The 23359-nt window shown below is 42.7% G+C and overlaps 1 protein-coding gene across 1 annotated transcript in view; it reads left to right on the forward strand.

Moving 5' to 3' along the window:
• The first annotated feature begins 2016 nt into the window (after positions 1–2016).
• Positions 2017–23359, forward strand: part of eif4g3a (eukaryotic translation initiation factor 4 gamma, 3a) — a 45679-nt gene continuing 24336 nt past the window's right edge. Inside the window, 7 exon segments of the mRNA XM_034586288.1 lie at positions 2017–2180; positions 11001–11073; positions 14522–14632; positions 14635–14691; positions 16470–16562; positions 17742–17774; positions 21435–21455. Of these exon segments, the coding sequence (XP_034442179.1) occupies positions 2017–2180; positions 11001–11073; positions 14522–14632; positions 14635–14691; positions 16470–16562; positions 17742–17774; positions 21435–21455 (552 nt within the window).

Raw genomic sequence — 23359 nt, forward strand, 5'->3', positions numbered from 1 at the left:
GATACAGAACCTCGTGTTTTGATGGCGTGTAATCAAACTTTGACGCCACGCCACGGTCTCACCGTGTGACGAAAAGTTGATCTTTGAGGTAGTTTTTATCTCCGTCTTGTTGTGATGACACTCATCTCCATATGAAGTTGATCAGATAAAAGCCCTGGGACAAGTTCGTCAAAGTAAAAATGTGGAATATGGCCAAAATGGCGGGCTTCCTGTTGCGTTTTTCATAATGCCCCTTGAGACTTTTTTGTTTGTCTGGTCACGATACACCTGGGCTACGATTTTTGTGAAGATCGATCAAAGGGAAACCTAGGGGCGCTGTTGAGCCATTTTGCCACGCCCATTTCAAATTACTCCAGAATAGTACATTTAAACCACTTTCTAATTTTCTGCAAAGTTTGGTAAGAAGTTGAGCATGTTAAAGCCCTCAAAAAGCCAATTCATTTGGGTCACTATAATAAGAATAATCCTTACAATTTCAAGAGGGCCTCCCACCGTCGGTGCTCGGGCCCTAATAATCTACCTGGAAAAACAAACTGCTGCCCTGGGAGAACAGTGACAAATCTGAAACTGTGGAAATGTGCTGGAGAAACATAATAAAAAAAAAAACTGCTGGCAGAGATTTGAATTTTTTAAAAACATTATGCAAGGCTTCAAAACTAAATTTCAATAATGCAAAACTTTTTCATGAGATTTGAACATTTCAAAGCCTCCTTCCTGCAGCTGTTAGACTGTACACGCAGCTCTGCTCCCAGTAAAACTACATGCGCCCATTATGGACTTTAACTCTCGTTTAACTATCTAAACTGTGCAATATTAATTCAGGTTCATGTGCAATGTACATATCCTCACACTGCATATATTTCTCTTGTTTGTACACTGTATATATACGTTTTTATCCCATTTATATTTCCTTACACTTAAGTATTGCATGTTACTTATTACTTACTGATGCCTATTTTTTGACTCTTGCGGCTGTAATATTGCAAATTTCCCCATAGTGGGATTAATAAAGGATCATTTTATCTTGTCATATCTTATCTCATTGGGGAGAAGCGTCTTGACTAGATTCTGATAATTACCGGTCTCAAAGGATCAATTAACCAAATCAGGGGTCCTCCTGCAAACTTGCAACTGCAAAGCAACCAAGCAGACAGTAGGTGGCGCAGTGCACACAGGTCCATGGTCCAATAGTTTGCTGCAGAGAATCAGACATTAACCAAACCTCTCGGAAATAACTGAATACAACGTGTAAAAGCCCCTGAACATATGATAATTACATATCAATATTTAGTTATTTACTGATATTTTTCTTTGATTCTCGCTTCATAAAGTTATTGTGTGTATTATTATTTATTATTTTAAACCTTCCGCCTGGACTTGTTCATTCTTTTAATTACGTTGTGGACTAAAATGCAACCCAAAAAAAGAAAAATATTTAAAAAATGGATTTTGCGCGTGAACCCGGTTTTTGAATCTCCGCGGTGGATTCGATTGGATCGAGCCCACCGAGCCGCGCTGTTGGCTGATTAGCCGAGCGATTCCGGAGCTGGCCGAGGATTCCCGAGTCGTCCTGTCCTGCCCGGACTGCTGGAAGCGGCCGCAACGCCATGTTGGCGAAGTCTCTCATCTGTGCGAGAAGGAAAATGATGGAGAACAGACCCGTCGAGAAGAGAAGGTAGATCGCCGACGGAGGCTGAAGACCGCGGCGATTATTGCGCCCCCCCGACCCGTGAGAGAAACGAACCGAGCCGGATCCGCGGAGGTTCCGGACGGACGAAGGGAGGCGAAACCTCCCACCGTCCCCATGAGCAGCACCGCTGACCCGAGCCGCGACTTTCCATGAGAAAAGAGACGTTTGTGTTGCTATCCGAGCTTCGCTGTCCCGCTTCGTTAAAGGGATCCGCGGCCTGCTTCGACACACCGCTACGCTTGCCCCATGCCTGCAGGCTAGCCGCCGCTCCTATCAGTATTTATTGAGCTATTGTTTTTATTTGTTTTCATATTTTTTTTGTTGCAATGAGTTTGCCACCGAAAGTGGTCCCCAAACAAGCCGCTGTCGCAGTGAGCGGACCTGGAAGTGGCCCCTCTCCGTCGAGCCAACTGCGGGCTACCCTGACCTCCGTGTCTCTGCCGCCGGGAGCCCCACAAGCTCCGCAGCCCGGCGCCGTGCCGCCGCCTCAGTATCCATTCACGCGGCCATGGCTTGTGCTTTCAAACATCTCCCCCCATGTGAGTATCCCCACTTTGCTAGTTTTTTTTTTTTTTATTAGCGGGGGGATCTGAGCGGTTGGATGCGGGGGATGATGGTTTCGTTCGGGGGGCAGCTGGGAGGGGAGGGGAGGGGACAATTAGCTAGCTAAGTGTGCTAGCATTAGCTTACCGAGCCGGGTGTCAAAGCTAACGGAAATGTCAGCCTGGCTGTCGGTAGTTGTCGCGACACTTCTCCCCCGGTAGTTTTATTTGTAATTTAAACGCGAGTGCCCCTGGAGCCTAACGAGAAAACAAGCCTTTATCACAGGTTAGCTCCATCCCCGGGAAGCTAAGTGGCTCTCCACACCGGCTGCCGGCTTTGTTCACTTACCGCTGTGGGCTAGCAAGGTACATTAGCCTCTCCGGTGCTAACATTTGTGCGGCTAGCAAGTGCACAAGTCACCACCGCAGAGCTGGAAGGCTCCCAGTCCGTTTCAGGGTGATGACCTGGCCCTTGTTAATGGGGGCTAATGGTCGCCCGTACAAGGCCCAGCTTGTGGGAATCGCCCATTTCACACAACATTAGCTCGTTGGAGGGATGGTGGGGGTGGAGGGGGGGTGTTCCCGTGCACCTTGACGGGCCTGTCAGTCCCTGGGCCGGGGAGAGTCTCTCTGGCCCGCATAGCTTAACGTAGAGGCGCAATTAGAAAGTACCGGGGTAGTTTAATAAGCTTTAGTTATGTTTGCTTTAGTATAAAGCGTGCAGGAAACCATCATCCGCTCATAAACGTGTTAAAAATGCCTCCTGATGCATCATAACTGTTTTATCATCTCCCCACACACACACACATACACACATGCAGTGAATGACTACATCAGCGTTTCTTCCCAGGGCTTCGTGCTGCCCACTGCCCCCGGAATATTCATTCACCTTTCGAGTTGACTCAGAGATGGACTCGGCGTGTCTCTCTCTAGCCTACTTTCGGTGGAATGAAGTCACTGGTTATGTCACCTCAGCTCCTGTTTTATTTACAGCGTGGTGGCGGCGGCAGCAGCAGCAGCAGTGTGAGGGAGAGGATTAGGTCCACGTCTCCTGTCTGTCAGTGGCACAGAGATGTGTCTGACAGCTTCCGCGGTGGCTTAGCTTTTTTGGGGGGGTGTGATGTCTCAACCTGATTTCCTGCCACACATGATCACAGTCCACCCCGTCTTCCCTGACGCCTGTGCAGGGAAGCAAGCTGCAGGTTATGGCAGGGGGGGGGGAGTATGAAAGCCCTCCCTCGCTCTTTAGACGAGTAAATCAAACAACACAGGAGATAATGGTCTCTGTATTTGTTGTGCCTTGTCCTCCTCTGACTCCTTCAGCCTTTTTGAAATGACTGTTTGAATTTGCTTAACCTACTTTTAGCTCTGTGATCTAAAGAAAGTTCCTACCAGTTGAGTGCATAACAGCATCCTCTCCGTTTATCAGACGAACGTCTCGTTAAAGGCATTGATGTGTAACGATTAAACAGACTAATGGTAAATAAGTATTTCTGTTTGTAAGGAGGAGAAATCGTAGCCCTTTGCTTTTTGGTTTGCTGTGAACGCTCTTGCTTAATTAAAACAATTTACTGAAGTGATCGGTCTGACCATGTTGCACCTGTAGCACACAGCCATCACATCTATGTTGCACAGTAGTAAGTCAATTTATAAGAATATTTCTACCTCCACCATTTTCTGCATTTGTTTGTTAGTTAGCGGGAATATGCAGAAACTACTCAACCAATTTATGACATTTTGTAGAGGGTGTGGCATGAATCAAGGAAGAACCCATTGGGTTTTGGTGCATATCCAGGAATTTTATTTTTACTCCGTTTAACATTGGTGATCTCTATGGGAAAAAAATCAGGCATACTCAGGGGACTGATCAAAATCAAAAAATCCTGATCAGGTGAATTTAAATGTGGGGGGGCTTTAGGGCCTTGGCGGAGGTATGCGCTCTTTGAATGTCATTTTAGTTACTATAGCCTTTAAATGCCATTGATAGACAGGATTTAGCCTGACTTGTCCATCGTAGTTTGACAGAATCTAGATAATATCATGAAGACTATTAAATTCAATCCAGAATACCTGATTTCTCTGTTTGGTTGATATGATATCTCCTGCTGTACGCACCGGGTGGAGCCGACAAAACACGCCATACTGGTTACACCTGTCAAATGTACCTTTAATTCAATCCAGCAAAGTGACCCTGCAATAAATCCTCATTCTATGAAATCAATCATTATTAGTGTTGGCAAATGTGTTGAAAAGGTAAAGTTTGAGTTATGTGGCATATCTGGTGTCTCTGCTTGCTTTGCTGTGCTATTTCAGCTGATTATATTGTATGTGGAATGTCTTTCAGTATAATTAAGTGTGATTTATACGCGCATTATATCATCTGTTCAGTAGGTGGGGAGTTAACAGGAGAATAAATTATACTAACATCAAATGATTGAATATGTATGAACATTTTAAACTAGTCTGTTTCGTCCTGGGAATATTCTTGTAAGATCACCCTGATGCACTCAGTTATATTTACCTCAGCAGTTGACTAGACAATATTTGATTTTCATTTCTGTATGAAAACAGGCCGTCTGAGTGTCACCACTTGTCTGACCTCTCACTGCGTAGACCTCAGAGGTCAGGAGTGTGGGAGAATGTGACTCTGTCTGGCCACGGCTTCTGGTGCATGGGGATTCCCATTGGAGGATGTCGTCTTGAGATGCACAGGGGTTGTGAGGGATGCGTGTGTGTGTGTGCAGTGCAGTGCACAGGAGGGGGGGGGGGGGTCGCAGTTTGTTTCTGTTCCTGGTTGCCAGAGAAACGCCCAGCGCATGCGTCTGCTGCTGCACTTGCCAGACAATGGCAGCACTGCTTAACATTCAGAGTGAGAGGCCAAGGTGGCGCTTCCCACCATCTGCCAACAAAGGCCCAGGTCACTCAGCCGGCTTTGGCCCTCCCTTATTTCCTTCCATCCCCCCATAGCTCACCTCATCCCACTGCTGGCCCAGCTGAGAAAACTGAGGCTTTCTCCCCACTTTCCCCTGCTCCTCTCTGTGTGCCCCCCCTCCTCCAACCCATCAGCTTTCATGATACAGTACTTTCATCACTCTTTGAATAGACTTCTTTTTCTGTCCCTCAACCTTGCAAATGTTTCCCCCTTCTTTCCCCCCATGATTTGTGTTTCTGCTTAGACAAAAAGAACGACAGCATGTGCCTGTAAAGAGAAGAGAAATCCAATGTTAGCCAGGAAAGCATCGTCAGCCAGAGCTAGTTCTGAGGCGTTGCAACGTCATGTGTGGACCCAGCTGGGAGGTCACACTGCGCAGTAGTTGTATATTCCAGGACAGGTGTGTGCAGCCTGCATGAGAAGATATTCTCATGAGTATACTCTCTGTGGGATGTTATAAATAAACTGCTGAGTTGTTGTGAGCCAGCATGCAGGACCGTTCTTTACAGAGAGGGAGTGGCTTGTTGAAGAAGACATCCTGCACACTGTCAGTGGTTTTATCTGAAGTGATGTTAATACACACGACTGTGGATATATTACTTCAGTCTAGAATTACTTGTATGTATTCACTCTCGAAATTTTTTTCAAATCAACTTAGTAAATGAGGATATTGGACATTTTAACTTCAACGGCTCTTACAGGACCGAGTATTTGTGTAGTTCGACACTTGACAGCATCTAGTGTTACAACTTTCGCCAAAACTTGTGTCAGAGCAAGAATTTTTGCTTTGCTTTAAAAATGTACCCATACAAGTTTGCATGTAGCCTGCAGTGAGAATATACTGCAGAGAAGAATAGTTTCGTTCAAGGGCAGTTGCAAGTGTGGTAGATCTGCCAAGTCACAACTGTTGACAGCTAGCCATGCAAGTCATTTTAGGCATTCATCATTCAGGCAGTTAACCATGTGCAGGTCCTTGTTACCTCCTCCAAGAGGTCATGTTTTCACCCCTGTCCATTTGTTTGTTTTCATTGAATTTAAGTGGACTGTTGGGCCTTGGTGGAGGTGTGTGCTCTACTGAGTCCCACTGTAGTTGGTTATTTATTTTTGTCTTAATGCTACTATCATAGGTGTTTGTTGTACATGCTAATGATAATACATTAGGTACTATAATGGGTATTTCATGGTGAAACCTGGTATTTGTTAGTAATTGAATACTTTTTTATAGGCATTGTTGGCAAGTGTTTTTTGTCAGCTGGATCATATTTTTTATTGCCCTGCCTTGTGGTGCTGTTTGTTGAGTTCATTGCCGCTGCTGCTTTAACCATGACCCAGTAACCTAGTGATAATTTATGTTTAATTTCTCTGGCAGTGTAATTTTGGCTCCTAATAAAATTATCACCTGTGTCTAACACCCACAAACAGTTCAACAGCACAATCCAACCACTTCAGATTTCCACCGGCAGTTGTGTCGACAGAGTTTCCCAGAAGATAACTGCCACTGCAAAAAAAAAAAATTCCACCATGGTTGGTTACTAAATGATAGGAAGCAAAGATTGTAGTTTACATTTTTTTTTTCATGCATCTTGCGAAATGATTGCTAATGTAACACATGTGAACACATGCTGTTGAAAGTCTCTTGTAAAAGAAAATAATGTTATGGTCTCTCTGAGTTCAGTTGGAGGAGACTCGACTTTATCACATTATAAACTTGTGTTTAACAGGTGAAGCCCCTTCTGTGCGGCCACATTCAATTCTTTTAAGTATTTAAGAAAAAATATTTTCTTCATGTAATCATCTCTTCATTGTGATTTAAGTGATTTTAGTCCCTGAAGTCTATTAAGTGATACATTTAATAAGGATTTTACCTTGTCATTCTCATTGACGGACGGACGGACGACAAGGAAGTGGAGCTTAATCATCTTGATTGCCCCCTGGTGGTTGGCTATAGTAAAGGTCATAAACCCCCCCCCCTCCTCCATGTGAGCAGTTGGGACATTGACCAAACCAAAAAAGTCAATGTCCATATCAAATAAATGTGACTGTCATTTTAGGTAGTTGTTATCACACTGATGTTTGTTTAAGTGTTAATTTTTCTGGTAAGTTTGTTTTTAATTGTGTTTGATGCTATGTAAACAGGGTGAAACATCATGATTTACTTCTAAGAATCTCATTTGGTCAAGCGTGTGTATCGGCTGGTCCTCGATATTGCACCTCAATCAATTATTCATCACACAGGAAGTGTAGACGTGTTCATAGTGGTAATGATATTATTTGGTATTTATTTACTTTGTTGCATTTATATCCTCAGACGTGCAAGTTTTCTGTCCCTTTTTTTAATTTAACACCAAAAGCAAATACAGTCGAAGCTGCAAAGATCCAGAACTATTGTTGCCTAAGATTTGGTTTGGAAGAATTGAAACCATCAACCTACCAACTAATGGTGATTACTATGGTGAAAGAGCAGTCCCTGCAGCAGCAGGCGGCCAGTGAGTCAGTAAGGGGAGTGAGTGGCCAGCAGGCCAGCAGGGGGAAGGAGGGATTGTGTCTGCACCATCTGGGTCGTCTCCACTCACTTCCTGTGCCTCAACTCTGAACCCTCTGCAGTGACATTTCCAGGTAGACGGCATCATTTAAATGAGACATGGCGCGTTCCTTCATTATTATTATTATTATTATTATTATTATTATTATCTTTTTGATGCTGCAAAGAAATAACCTGTGTGTAATGTGGGTGACATTTGTCTACAGAGCAGCTAAATCAGCTCACCTCATCTCACAGGGATGAGGTTATTAACCACACAGCTGTGCTCCATTACTTTTTTCAGTATTTAGTTAGTTTATTGAGCTGTATCATCCTCCTGATCCCACCCTGCTCCTTGTAAGGCTGCAGCTCCTCTCCAGTCTTCCCCTTTCTCTCCCCCTCTCCCCCTCAGAACTTAAGTGGCTTTACAGTAAGCTAATGATGAAGCAGGAGCCGCAGCAGCTTTTTCCTCCTAAATGTGGCTTACAGGTCAGGAAGGGGACGGGGGACAGGGAGGAGTGGCCCGAAGCTACTTTATGATATCCTCAGGGAAGAAGGGTCAGAGCTGGACTCGTTTCATTAGACGTTACATTGTTAACAGTAAACAGTGTGTGTTTTCCTTGATTTCTCAGAGAATAATTCATGGATCTTGATCAAAATATATCAGACATTTTGAGGGAACTGATATGAGTGTGTTCAATTTGTTGCAGATCGAGTGAATTTTAATGTGGTTTCATAAGGGGACTGTTGGACTTTGTTGGTGGTATGTGCCATTCTTGTTGGATTAGGATTATACACCCATTAATTTCCCATTATCTAAACATTGCATTTCCTCTCAGAGCTTCAACCACTCGTGTAGTTCTGTCCAGTTGGATGTTGCAGATACGGCCGCGCTGACAGCAGTGTCCCTGTCGTAAATCTTTCAGTTGACATTGTGCCTACCCTCTCTCCTCAAGCAGAAAATTAACGGAGATCAAACTAATGACTAATTTATAATTAGTGCGGTCAGCCACTTTCATGGTTGCGCCTGATGCAAGAATTTTGACTGCAGTGTCAGCAACCATCTGGTCACCTGGCCACCCACACGGACGGCCTGACGTAGATTACGTTTTACCTCAGGAATTGTGTTGACTCAGCGTGATCACCTGGATGTGACGCTGGAGTGGAGCTGTTATCAGATACCAGCAATATCTTTACTGCCACCGCCGCCAGCCGTCAATCCTGCACTGCCAAAACTAATCATAGATATTTATGACGCATCGCATCAATCACTTTTTGTGTCTTTGAGGTGTATTTATGCTAGCTAACTATGATGAACCCTCAAAGGATTTATGTAGCCAAAAATGAAAAAAGCTTTTAATATCAAAGCAACACCTTTTCATGTAGAACGATTTAGCTTTGACTCAATCAGTTATGCAGTTAAATAGGTCTATTGCTGTGCCTTGTTTATGTCAATATGGAGTAAAAAAGATTTTCTTCTCCGTCTCATTGATTGAGTTTCAAAACAGGATTCTCCAAAATATATATATTCTGCAATTACTACATGTCTTCTGAGATGACAGAAATCAACATACTGCTTTTGAGCCTTTTTAATTAATCTCAGGTTTTTACAATTTGGCTGCAGTCATAACAAGGGTAGCTAAACTCCTTAAGTCTCTCATTGTAACTGATCGTTTGCTTTTCCTGCCCTTGATGCTGTTGATGATGACCCCTGAACTCCACATGGAAGCGAACCTGTTGCTCTGGCAGGTTAAACCCCAGGTTCACCTGTGCACGTCCTGTTCCCTTCTCTCTGTTTATCAGTCCTCCACACAGTTGCCCATGCCAACTATCAGTCACGTAGAGCAGACGGATCAAGTTGCCTAACTGCCGCACGCTCTCCTCTCTCTTTCTCTGTCACCCACCAGATGTGGCTGGGTTGTGAAATATATGCAAATAACTATTACTGTCAACTTCTTTTCTTTTCATTTGTGCTTTGTGGCTTGGATAAGCAGCATTGTGGCTTTCAGACCATGACAGGTAATCTGTGAATCATGGGCAAACGCCGCCTTTCTGACGAGTCACATTATGTGTGGAAATCTCCTCTCTTAGTTTCTCATAACATGGCAAAATGAAAGTAAAAGTTGTAAACACTATGTTCCTCTTGGCTCACTGTTATTGTGCCCCTTCTCCCCTCGACTTCCATGTGAGAGTCTGAGTCTCTAATTACTCCTAATTCCAGTGTACAACATTTACTGTGTGGGGATAGGCGTGTTGTTTTTCCAAATTCCCTGGCGATGAAACCGATAATGTTTCCTGCTGTGCTTCTGCTTTTTTTTTTGAATCACGGCCCTCTTTTTAAATGATTCTTTTCACTCTTTATCCCCCCCCCCTCTCTCCCTCTTGTGTTGTCGGTTACAAGTAGAGGTGCTGGCAGGGGGCCAAGGGAGATGACGGCCCCGCAGGCGAGAGCAGAGTAAAAGAAGAGGACTTAGGGGAAAGGGAGGCCTGATTTGGATGAAAGGAAGAAAGCCAGACGTTCGGTTTCCCTTAAAACATATGACCAGCAGTGTGCGAGTCTGTCTGTCACAGACAACTGCTCCGGCAGGTTATTAACCACAGGGCCTCCTTATTTATGTCACATTCCATCTTTGGACAACATCTGATTTATGTGAGACTCATTATTAAATGTTTCTGAAGACTCAAAGAAAACTGTCTTTAGTTTTAAGACTTAATGAAACCTGGAGTGTTACAGGTTTATTCAGTGTTGTGACAGGAGAGTTATATTTGACCTATTATTGTTTACAACCTAAAGGGAATTAGTATGGAAAGTTTGTTCTTCCCATGTAAGGCGTGAGCAGTTGTCTAATCTGCACTCTGTGTCCCCCTGCCTGAAGCAGTCCAGAAATCCATTTCTGCTTTTCCCTTTAACTCTTGCAAAATGGTGAAGGTACATAGTGTACTCTCCGAGATGGGGCATTTTGGGCGGGGTGGTGGTGGGGTGGGGGTCGGGGGGGGATCCATGAAACCCAACTAGCTGTGCTATTGGGGTTTCTAGGAAAGCCCTCTGGATCAGCTAACGCATTGATCAAAAACACTAATGTAAAATCGGACAATCAGCAGAGTTACATCAGCGTTTGCTGAACGGAAAACTTTCAAACATACCAGGTGAACTCTTCTCACAATGGTTTAGTCAGCAACATGTAGATTAATCAGTGCCTCTGACATGACTGTGTAGAATCGTACCTGTCAAGCCTTCAGACTAATCTGTAGAATGAAACTTGTTTTCGTTTTTTCTAGTTACTTTGAGAGTTTTCCTTAATGTAACCTTTTCAGAATCCCACGGGTTCAGCCGTCACTGGACGATCGAATCTTCCCCACACAGCCTGGAGTCGCTGCAGTCTACAGCGTGAGTCACTGCATGCAGCCAAACACGCTCAAATACTGTGTATATCCACCTGTAAGGATACCGCATTAGACGCATATGACTCATATCTACACTATGCATACAACTTTTAAAAGCTGTTTTCATCCTTACCGACACACCTGAAAGTGCACATCAAATGACCATTAATGCACAATGGTCATGCACATAAACGGGATGCAGCAAATGGTTGCTTAGTTGCAAATAATACTATGAATGAGAAACAACAGTGGTTAGAATTAGGATGAGGGATTTTTTTTCATAGACCAACGACAAGGTGGAACTGTTACTGACAGTAAGTGTTAGCAACACTCTGCCCTCACCGCTGGTGGTTGAGTTACTGGTGAGACCCAATCAGGGTTCAAATGAGTCATCGTATCCAAACTCCTCTGTTTCTGCCCATCAAGACTAAAACACAGCACCTGAGATTCAAACAAAAGCAGAGCCGGCGGCATTTCCAAATTTCTCTGAAAATTCGGTAGTAGTGTGGACGGGAGCTGTAAATGTAGAAATAGTGATGCGTTTTAAAATGTAAACGCATTTATATGGAAGAGTTTGGTAGCGTCCAAGATAAATCTACACTCTCCCTTTTTAAAATGTTTTCAGAATGTATAATTTCGATAGTGTCACAGTATTTGTAATTAAGATTTTTGATAGAGCAATTCTTCATTTTGGTTGAGTAGCTTTCACAGGCACTGTAAACACTAGTGACAAGGAGAAGACATGATGTTGTGATCTGAACGCTGGAGGCCTGTTGTGCAAATTCAGCACTTCAGGGGACCGCTGCCATTCACTGACTCCTTCAGGAGTCAATTAACATTTCCTGTATCAGATAATTATCAAATTCCAATAGCTTCTTATATTTTATTTGAACCTGCTCGGGGCATCAACATGTGAGTTAAAGGCTTCAGGCGGACAGATTTATAATGTCCTTGTCTGAACTTTGCTCTCCTACACTGCTCTGGGTTTCTCCGTTGAGCAGTACAGTATATATATATATATACCTGGGGGGCAGTAATTTGATTGACTGATTGTGACAGTCCCGACGTTAAAGGCACAGATGCCTCTATGTTCATTGTTGCACATCTTGTAAATAAATGTTTAATATGGAAAAAGGAAGAAAAGAATATTGATTTCCACTCTCACTGCACATTGTATTGATTTCTGTTACATCCCAAAACTGGAACTGGAAAAAATAAATTCAATATGGACATTGTCGGAAATATTGGCTTATATGTTTTTGTTACCCCTATGGTGGTACAACCTAAATTATTTGACTCCATATTCCTGTGTCAGGCAACATTAGGAAGCTGCACAATGTGAACTTTGCACAAATAAAGTCACTGTTTATTCAGCTTTGAGCTTATTTATCTACTGTAACACAACAATAGTGCAAACATTTTATGATTTTATTTTTTTCCATCTCATTTTTGGGGGTTAAGGCTGCAACAATGATGCCCCTGCTGGAAATAAACTGATCCTGTGGCATGAAACAGTTTTTTTTGTGCAGTGGATGCTGGGTTTAGCACTTTGCTCCCCCCCCCTCTCTGCCCCTCATGCATAGCCTCTATACCGCTGCTTGCCTCCCCTCCCCCATCCCATCACTCTGTATGTCCTCAGAATCAGTCACTTGCCTGAAGCAGAGCAGGCTCCTCCCCTGGCAACAGCAGCTAGATTAGTTGCTTTATCCCAGGTCATCTGAGGGAAGTGGGCCACACAGAGAAGATGGAGAAATGCAGAGCGGCTTGGTACTATAGAGGCTGTACAGAATGTTCCCTTCAGTACCAGGTAGATGTGAATGCTCTACGTTTGGAATGCGTTTTAAAATCCCAGTGTTGTTCTTTAAGGGGCTTTAAAGCTCTAATGGCCAGGTTCTGTAAGAGGGGAAAAGGGCTGTGGGAGGAGAAGAGGGTTGCCAAGCTTTCCATAGTGTCTCAGTGCCTCCTACCTTTTCTTCCTGCAGTATCCTCTCTCATTCCCTGTGGTGTCAGGCCTGCTGCAGCAGCAAGCTACACCTGCAGTGGTGCCAGCCCGCAGCTGCAGCAGCCAAAGTCCATCTTGACACACTGCGGGCAAAGCCAACATCCACACTGATGCCTTCTAGTTTCTAAATGCATCACTTCTGCTACGTTCACGTCTGTCATCCACGCTACTCCAGAGTTTGTGATCCCTTAAAACGGGGAAGTTAAGGCCCTGTTATAGTTTGAGAACTCTGGGGTTGTGTTTTAGTCTGGACGGGCAGAACCAGCAATAGAGTGCAACGGTGACCACCCACTTTTAGAATGGCTCTGGCTGCAGAAATTAATTTCCCATTAATTTTCCTGACATTTCAGAAAATCTTTAATAAAGAGTTTCAAGCCTTGTTCCAGGCCTGAGTAGTAGCACTTCTCATTGACATTGCAAATTAAACAATTATGTAAACGCAGTTGATATCATATGAAGCTTTGGCTTCTACAGGACCATAAAACATTGTTCTACAATCTTGTAGCTTGTGGTAAAGTCTAAATGGTTGGATAGTTTACAATTGTATGCCTGATAATCAAAATCTCTTTCAGAAAATGGTTGTAATTTTTTTTTTTTTGTACTTCCCATAACCAGACTGATTTCTATGACGTAAAAACGATAAAATTCGAGTAAGGAAGTCAAAACGTAGTTGTAAGGTAGCAAAGCGTTGGCAAACCTTACTTCAGCAATATTTCCACCTTGTCAGCGATCCAAGAAAATCTAAATCTTCAGTCTTACTTTTCACCAGTTCTGTTCCATGTTAGTAGTATTTTCCGCAACTCGGCAACCAGATGACAATCGGCTTCCTCCTTACACCTGCTTACACGACCAGTACACATGAGTGGTAATGTAATACGTTTGTTTCAGGAGAGTTGGTTTGTCTGACACAGAGCTGCGTTCGTCAGACCTGGATGGTTTTACTTTTAAAATGGCTTTTTAATGTCAACGTAACACAAGAGCGGAGTCAAATCCTATATTTTTATAGTGCTCTCTGGGAAGGCACCACCCTCCACCCTCCTTTGGCACATCGACAAGGCTTGTTTAACACGACTCAGTTGTACCAGGTGCACTCTCTCTATCACAAATGAGTGGGAATGTAATATAATTTACTTGACCCAGTTTTGCCATATGAGGCCCAGACATCCTTGCACAACATGTTTTGGCACAGTGGGCTGCAGGAGAGGCCAGATCCCCGTCGTTAGCCAACCGCAGCAGGCTTCAACACCCACAGATCCAGGTCCTTACCTCGGCACACACACCGGGCTAATCCTGGAGCTTGAGTGCTTATTTTACATTCCTCGGCAGGAGGCAGTAATAATGACCTGCGGAATCCTGCCATTGCTGTTCTTCCTTTTCATCAGTGTTTTTTCATCAATCTGACTGAAGTCACATTTGTCATGTGTATAATTTGACTGTGTATGTGATGCAGGTACCCAGGCATGCTGGTCCTCCTTACGCTGCTCACGACATCACAAAGGGACACCCTAATTTGGCGGGCACCCCGCCTGGTCATGCCCACTCCCCAGCGCTCTCTCAGGTAATCAATACCCACAGCTTTCCCCATATCGCTACCCTAAGGGCTGGGAGACAGGCGGAGGGGTGAGTTTATCGCTGTGTCCGCCGTCATCTTCTCTGCATATTCATCCTCTATCTGTCAATTTGTCTCCTTTTGTTTGTTTGACCTGTGTTAGGTCTGGGCGACAGTTCATTACTGTAACTTATTGTTTCCTAATAGACTCACATCATATATTGTTTCACTTGTTTACATATCGGAATGTAAGATAACTTGTATTTAACCAAAACTTGACAGTGTAAAAATTTGGACCCTTTTTCTGTTCAAAATTATAGTATTTTTGCTTGAATTTTAAATAATGATTTGAAACGCATAAAAATGAATCGCACACATCGCCTACACCTAACCTGAATTATCTGTCTTTATTACATCAGCGTTTTATTTTCCTGTTTGTCATTCTCTCTTCTAATATTTCTAAATGGCAATAATCTGTCTACATGACTGTTGTTTTATTAAATTCAGGTTACATTATTAAAAATTGGATCAAATTCTAGAACAATTTGTGATCACTGCTGCATCAACATACATCTACTGTATGTTCTGTTCTATACGACAGCTATTTCACCATGAGGTCATGATGTATCTCAACCTCAAATCAGATCACATTGGTCTGTTAAACACACTGTGTAAGGCTTCAAAGGGAAAGAGGTTTGAAACAAAAGCGTCAACATTAATAACTTAACATTTTTAAGCATTGCCGCTTTATGGTTAGACCTAAACTCTTTGTGTTGAAGCTCTTTAAAAGTAGAAAGTTGTAAATAAAAGATGTGGGTGTGAAATCCTGGATCCCATCAGGGTTAAGAGCAGAAGCTCTTGGTTGAATTTGAATTTAAAGATCTCAAATCCGTATAAATCTAATTGATTTGAGATGGTAGAGGTTTGGTTAGTTTAAAGGCAACTGTCTTCTCTGCTTGTAACCACAATGGCATCCTACATATGTGATGCGGAATAACACAATTCAGAGGACCAGCTGGTAAATCGAGGCTAGCCATTATGGGAAAGGTTTACATCCTTCATTAGTTGGGAAAAATCCCTAAACCAATGGACATGGACCATCATTAAGATTTTTGCTGCCGTGAAACTGGCAACCGTGCTCTCATCAAACAGGCATGTTGACTCCATGACTCAGCATCTCTGGAAGTATGCGACTACGCTCGCAAGGAATCTAGAAGTTCCTCTTACTGTTACAGCCTAATGGCCCACTGCCTCCCCCCGAAAAGCAGCTCTAGTCCTCTCACCAAGCCCTTCTATAAATAGTCCTGTCAGCCAGCACGCACTGAATGATCACAACCGTACCAGCCGCAGCAGCTCGAGGAAGAGTCAGAATATCTGTTTAAACCCACCTCAGCCGGGCACCACTGCTCACGAGATAAAGGATAAAGGGACACGGGATTTACAGTCCTTCAGGCTACCATTATTTACTCCTGGTGCATAAACCCCAACACATCGAAAAAAAATTCTCCTAGCAACATCTAAAGTAGTGAACTGTTGTGATGTCGGGTGGTTTTGTTAAGCTATGTTACAGTTAGTCATTTTAACCCTAACATCAGACGTATTTAAACATATTTAAACCCTTGTCATGGGTCATTTCTTCCATAAGAAAGTCTTAGCTACCATAGATGCAATGTGTTCAACGCACCACGGTTTACAGTTGAACATTATGAACTTGAATATGTGCATAATGTCTCCTTTTAAAGTGTGACCTGTACAGAATAATGACAAGTGACAGATTGCAGCACAGCTCCTGGTTTGTGTTTAACAAGCCGTCTCCCTCTGTCCATCTCTCCATCTCTTCTCTTCACAGTCTCCATACAAACCCTGACAAAATGCTGGCTCCGCCTCTCTAGTGTACTCTCCCCAGACACAGCCAATAAATGCACAGCCACAGAGTCGCCCGGTGAGTGTCCCTCCGGTGTTTCATTTACAGCTCCCCTACCTCAGAGCAAACAAACTGTTGGGATTTATGATTACCATTGTTGAGAGTTTGGGAGTTTGTCCGTAATGGAGGTTTCTGTGCTGGCTGTAGATATTTTACTGTGAGAAATGTTTGTGTAATGTCAATCTCATATAGTATGATCAGTGAAGTCTACATTAAATGATTAGTAACACATTAAGACCTTTTGTGAAAAAATCTCCCAAAGCAACAAGCCTAGTAAGAAGTATCCAAATATGATATTTACAACATTCTATGTATAATTACACTTAATATTGATTGGTTCCTTCCCATCAAGAGAGCAAGACTAACCAGACCTGAGTCAGAGTGTAGTCACTCATGCAGGAAGTCTTGTTTTAAAACCTGTTATGTTTGTCACTTATTGACAATTTGGAATTATAAACATTGTCCAAGGGCTGGGTGATATATCAGTCGATATCAAGAATTATCACGTTAAATGTCACATTATTTTTTCTAATAAGTTTAAAGACAGATTTTTGCTCCTGAGTGATGAATGTGGTTTTAAACTCTTTGTTGACAGAGAATCACAAACACTTTATAGAGCTGAGGTAGATGAGTTATTATACCTCCTCTCTGTGCTTGCACAATAATAAGTATTACATCAATATAAATTGGACTTTAGTTATTTGGCTATTGATGATAATTATATTACGATAATTATCATTATATCGTTTTATTGCCTAGCTCCCTGTAAATCTAGTTTCACTGCTGCTTAAAACAAGATAACATTTACAAGCTACTATTTGCAAACACAAACTTTGACTTTGATCTGTGCGTCACGTGCCACGTGTCCTTTGAAGCTTTGTTGCTCTGTGATTTTGTTCTGTATTTTCAAGCATCTGCGAAACTAGCTCCCTGTAAATGTAGTTTCACTGCTGCTTAAAACAAGTTTAAAATGTACAAGCTACTATTTGCAAACACAAACTTTGACTTTGATCCTTGCGTCATGTGCCCCGTGTCCTTTGAAGCTTTGTTGCTCTGTGATTTTGTTCTGTATTTTCAAGCATCTGCCTCCATCACTCATTTATCTCTGTGTCTCTCTTATGTTCTTTCTCCCCCTCGCCCTGCTTTGCCATCACTGCTTCTCTCATCCTTGCTGGACCTCTCCTCACTCCCCACCAGTTTGCTACGGGCCCTCGACCGACCCATCATCAGGTAATTTACCCCACTGTACGTCCCCTCCTGCTTACCTTCTCGCACCATCATCATCATATCAGTTTGCTGGTACCTGCATGCAAAAAGGCTCCAAATGGGGCATATAGTCTCAGATTTGAAAGCCTACAAATATCATGAACACAGATTAACATGTTTTAATTGTCATGTTGTTTTTCCTGAGTGTGCTGCTACTTAATCATGAGAGCCAGGCGGGTGCACAGAGCAGTTTCTTGATGGGTGTGATTTTGCTCTTTTTCAGGCTATTTTTATGGTGACATTTGTCTGACTCACCAGATGTAGACTGTGGGTATCAGCTTGACATTGGCAGTGAGTCTCTTACAGAATACTGTTAACCGTCTGCTTCAGGCTTGTTACTGTTTAAAACCCCATCTTCTACCTCAGAGCTAGCAACCTGTACGCTGAAAATGAGTTTTGATGGCGATTTGGATCGTAAACTGGCACAGTTGACATTTATTTTGCTGTGTTTTGGGGGGGGGGGTAATCAACCATTTTAATGACAAGTTTCCCCAACATTATTTTTGATTCTTCATCCTGGCGTTAGCACCACCCACGATGACTTGGTTTACAAACAATTGTTCTACTCCCTCGTAGCAGAATGATAATAAGTGCAGCCAGACCTTTCTCCAGTGCTGACACAGTACTGTGGAGATGGGCCTGGCTGTGAGAGACTATGATGAGACTGAAATTGGTTAATTCCAAATAAAAGTGAATTGGTATTACATAGTCTTTACAGGTTTAATTGTAATGAGGCCTGTGTGTGTCCTGGGCGCCAAGTGGAACAAATAACTGCAGAGTCTCTCAGCTTTCTTACAGATGATATATTTTTGTGAGTGTTTATAAGTCAGTTTCACATGATAGAACCTTGTCCTTGATTGGATTTAACACACACACACACACACACACACACACACACACACACACACACACACACACACACACACACACACACACAGTCTGCAGCCAGACACAAGCTGATTAAAGTTGTATATTCTCTGCTTGAGTAAAGGAACCTCATTAGTCTGCATTTGTAAACCCAAAAAATTTGAATTTATTTTCCTGCATGGTTTGAATTCACAAAGAGAGTGTGTCTGAAAGCAACAGCCTTGTGAGCCCATTGTATTATATTTTCGGAGTCTGGGAGCTGACTTGCTGTCGCATCTCGACACCATTCAACACACTCTATTAGCTGATTAGGCCATCGAATAAAGCCTGACTAGTGCCAATTGTGCTTTACACAATGAAAGGCCCTTATGTGCAGCAGAAAATTGGGGCTAAATATCAGTTCTTGTGCTCCTCGCCAACCAAAGTTTGTTTTCCCCTTTATTTTTAGTTTCATTAATACATAGAAGAGACTTTATCTCCCGTCAGCACTGGTCTTCCAGGGTATTTGCTGAATCGTTTAACGCCTGAAAATAGAAAAGGGGGACATTTGTTATTTTTGTGCAGCCATTGCTAAGACTTTCCAATTTATTGCAGTGACAATGCGATCATGACACCATGGTTCATGGTTTCCAGTAATTACATTAATGCGCTGCAATCAATTTGGCTGTTTTATTGTTTTGTTGAACCTTATTGTTCTTTGTGGAACTAAACTTAACACACTCACCTTAAAATGACTGATCCATGAATTATTCCCTAGTTATTGGTGAATATGTAAAAAAAAAAAAAAAAGTCCATCTCACATATCAAAAGAAAGTGACAAAAAAACCTCCCTGGATCCGCCCCTTTGTCCGTGTAACCAAATCTTTTCCCAGTGTAAGAAGACAAAGATATGAGGGGTGGCCGGTGGTCATCAGGTTCGCTGTCGACAAGTAAAAGGGCTGGAACAGCTGTGTGGCCCCAGTGTTTGTGTTCAAGACTGACATTTGTGTAAATGACACTGATGAATCCTGTTGGACAGTTGACACTCTGTGAACCAAGGTCATTAGATTATGAGGGCCACGTATTATCTCACGGACGCTAAGAGTCTCGGACATTTCAAGGTGCTGACATTCAGTCCATGTGACTTCCTGTTCTTGTTGTGTTCGTTGATTCATGTTGTAGTGATTAACACAATTGCCCACTCCAAAGACTGATGTGTTGTTCACACCCCTGTACTGAAAGATGTGCCCTGACTAAGTTGTTGTCTAACATCCTCACCTTCTTGATGCTTCTGTGTGGGTAAATTTTAACAGACTATTAATAGTATGGTGTCAAAGTGTGTCGGATGTGTTTACTGCCATTGGTGTAACACACACACACACACACACACACACACACACACACACACACACACACACACACACACACAGCATGCCCTGGCTGTCACAAACTGGCGCTGGGATCTCTTGTGCCACCACGGAAGTGGAGTTGGAAAGCAGATGTAGCTGAACAGTAGCCTTTTATACCAATGGAGAAAACAGCATTGATCCCCCTGAAACACACTTGATGCACAGTGAAAGGGTGCAGAGGGATCAGAAAATTAAATTAATTGGGCCAAAATGTAAGTGTCTTCAAACAAGCATATCTTATTTCCTTTCATCCCCACTTATGGGTGTAACGGACCTATTTAGATTTCAGACACAGCTCTGAGTGTGACTTTTTTTAATGTTTGTGAACCAAAAGGTCAAAGTCAGAGGAGATAAAACATAAAAACAAAAAGCGCTTCACAGTGTAAATTACTCTATTAATCTGAATTTGATCCGGCGAATTTGTCGTATTTGTTGGCCTTTGAATAGTGGAAATGTCACACGATGTCAAAACCAGACTGTGAATAAAGATGGACACACGTCTCCAGTTCCTCCCGTTGTACAAAAACTAACTAAATATATACCAGGTACCAGTGATACCATCTTGCACGATTTATGCCGTTTGGAGACAGAGCAGCAAATTAGTGATTGGTGATGTGGAGCAGCTGTAACAAGGTTGAAACAGGGTGCTTGAGCAATTGTAAGTCGTCTCAGCTGTCAATCATGACTGAAAAATTATCACCTCACAAATATTTGAGAAAAATGTATTTTATCCCATCCATTAACATGGAGGAGACGGGCTTTATGACCTTAACTGCAGCCAGCCAAGGAAGTATCAGGGAAACTTTCGGGGACCTGTCATGTCGCTCATCTTTATATACAATCTATATTTTTAAGTGACAGGAATAATTGCATCACTAGTTTGGCAGCTGCATCAATCATGAGTTCAGTGTGTTACTCCTCTGCTATGCAGCAAAAACAATCAGGAACAAAAGGTTTGAACTCTATTGTCTTTGTCATAAATATTGTACCGGACTACCAGGGTAATGAGGTGAACACCTATCAGCTACTTAATATTGAAAGATGCCTGTAGATCAAATCACACTTGGCTCACAGCCCTCAACATCATATCTGTTGCTAAGTCAGCTCTGCAGGTGACAGCCAAGTCCCGTCGGGACCTGAAAACTGCAATCTGGCGAAACGAGAGGCCGACTGGGACGTAGGCTCAGGCTGCACAATGTGACAATTGCTCCGGACCACTCACTGTGTCAAGTGGATGAAAAATTACGTCTGCTAGTTTCCTGCCTTCATGTGTGTGGGTGAATGATGCTTGTTGTTTGTACTGAGGCTTCAGTCTCACCAGTGCAGTCTCCCATTGGCTTTTCTCTCTTTCCTGCTTTCAATACTCAAGGGAGGATTCAGGCCCATCCAGGTAACATTTAACTGTTTAAAAGTCTCTTGAGACCTGCATGGCATGATGAGGATCGTCCTTAAATGATCCCACCCCTCCTAACTTCTAACCCTGTACATCCCCCTTCATTCTCACTGCAGTGAATGCTCAGATGAGAGGTCCTTCCTTTTTTATCATCGTTATATCTATATGTCCTGTCCTTAATCCTGTAGTAGATCATTACTAAACTTCTCAGTTCATATTCTTTGCTCCATTTCATGATTCATCTTTTATGAGCTTGCACAATTTAATGAACAGCATGTGGGATGAGAGTATTATGCAGAATATTACTCCTTGAAATAAGTGTTTTTAGTTCCTTTTTATGTCCATGTGATGAAGTGTGTACTACTTGTTGGAAATGTATATAATGTTATTTAATAGATGCCCATCAGAAGTTTGCCTTTCACATATGAAGAACGCAGCAGGAGGTTGTCCGGGTCTGACACCTTCACAACAACAGTCAGGCAGTCTGAGTAGAGCATGTTGGAGGCAGGACATGATGTAAAGATTCTGCTCCAGAAATCGCATGTTTTTTGTTATTAACACATCAGCACAGGCTTTGGCCCTTGATTTCTTTGTTGGCGTCTTCCACGTCTATTACATCTCTTTTGCATCCTGACATATATATATTTTGTTCTCACTTTTGCGTCCATTGCATGTTAGAAACGTCATCAACACACCCACTCGCTCACTGTGAATTTTCTGCACATTTTCCCTCAGGAACCGGTTGGAAAGGTTCCAGACAATGTCTGTAGCAACTGACTCGGACATTTCAGTTCTCATGTACATGTCTGAAAGCAGCTAGACTTGCATATGGTGTCAGTGTCATTGGCTACACTAAATGTTTCAATGATTATTTCAAGCCTGACTTACCAAACACTTTTAGTTGACAGCGCTGAAAACTTCCTCCTTACTGTTGACTCACATTTCTTGTCGCACCATTGACTTTACCGAGGCCCTCTTAGGGTAGCTGATAATGAACGGTTTCCTGGTCATTTCCCAGACTTCCACAGGGCTATTTACAGTAAAGTAAGCCATTGAAGCTGATTTATTATGTTGAAGGTGATTTCCCTCCTGGGTATTTTTAGACGGTTTTACAGCATTGTTTATTCTGCTCTCCCTCACCGGAGCACGCTCACTGCAGGCGGGTGTCCCCAACCTGGGCCTTAGTTGTTTGGAACACCGCCGTCCGTTGTGCTCTTCTTTCTGACTGGCACTCAAGAGATTCCTGCATTAAATTTTATGCGCTGCCCAACAAACACAAAGCTCGTCATTAAACTTAATTAAACATTAGAGTCTCAACTGATTGAAACATGTTCTACAGAAGCCATTGTAGCTGCAGTCTTTACAGCAGCTACAGTTTTATCTTCTACATCGTGAGTGCTCTGTGATCCACGAGAAAAAGGCCACATTACTGCTTGATGAACACAGCCGTGTCACACTTTTAGTACAACTGAAAGGTTGGCTGAGCAGCTCGGGCACAGAAAGAGGTTTTTGCAGCCATTCACGAGCTTTTATTTTTTAACGGCTGTGGAGTCTGGTGCAGCATTTGTTGAGCTTATCAGAAAATCATCTGATTTTCTCTGAATTAAAGGCTGAAACATCAATGGCCATAAAAACCAAAGCACCAAAGTATCTGAACAGGGTTGTGCTCCCTACTTTGTAGATGGTATTTATCTGATTCATGTTTTTTTAATTCAAATATTACATCCACATTTCTGTAAGGTTTAGTGAAGTAATTCAGGGTAATTATGAGTTGTTTATTGAAGCATAAATGGAAGTTTAAAGGGCTGCATATCTGCCTGAAAATCATTACACAGTTTATCCCTCAGAGTGGTTGAAATGTGATGGTCTGAATGGTCTGCAGCAATGATGAGAGTTCAGAG

This window comes from Hippoglossus hippoglossus, chromosome 5, assembly GCF_009819705.1.
Source record: "Hippoglossus hippoglossus isolate fHipHip1 chromosome 5, fHipHip1.pri, whole genome shotgun sequence".
NCBI lineage: Eukaryota > Metazoa > Chordata > Actinopteri > Pleuronectiformes > Pleuronectidae > Hippoglossus > Hippoglossus hippoglossus.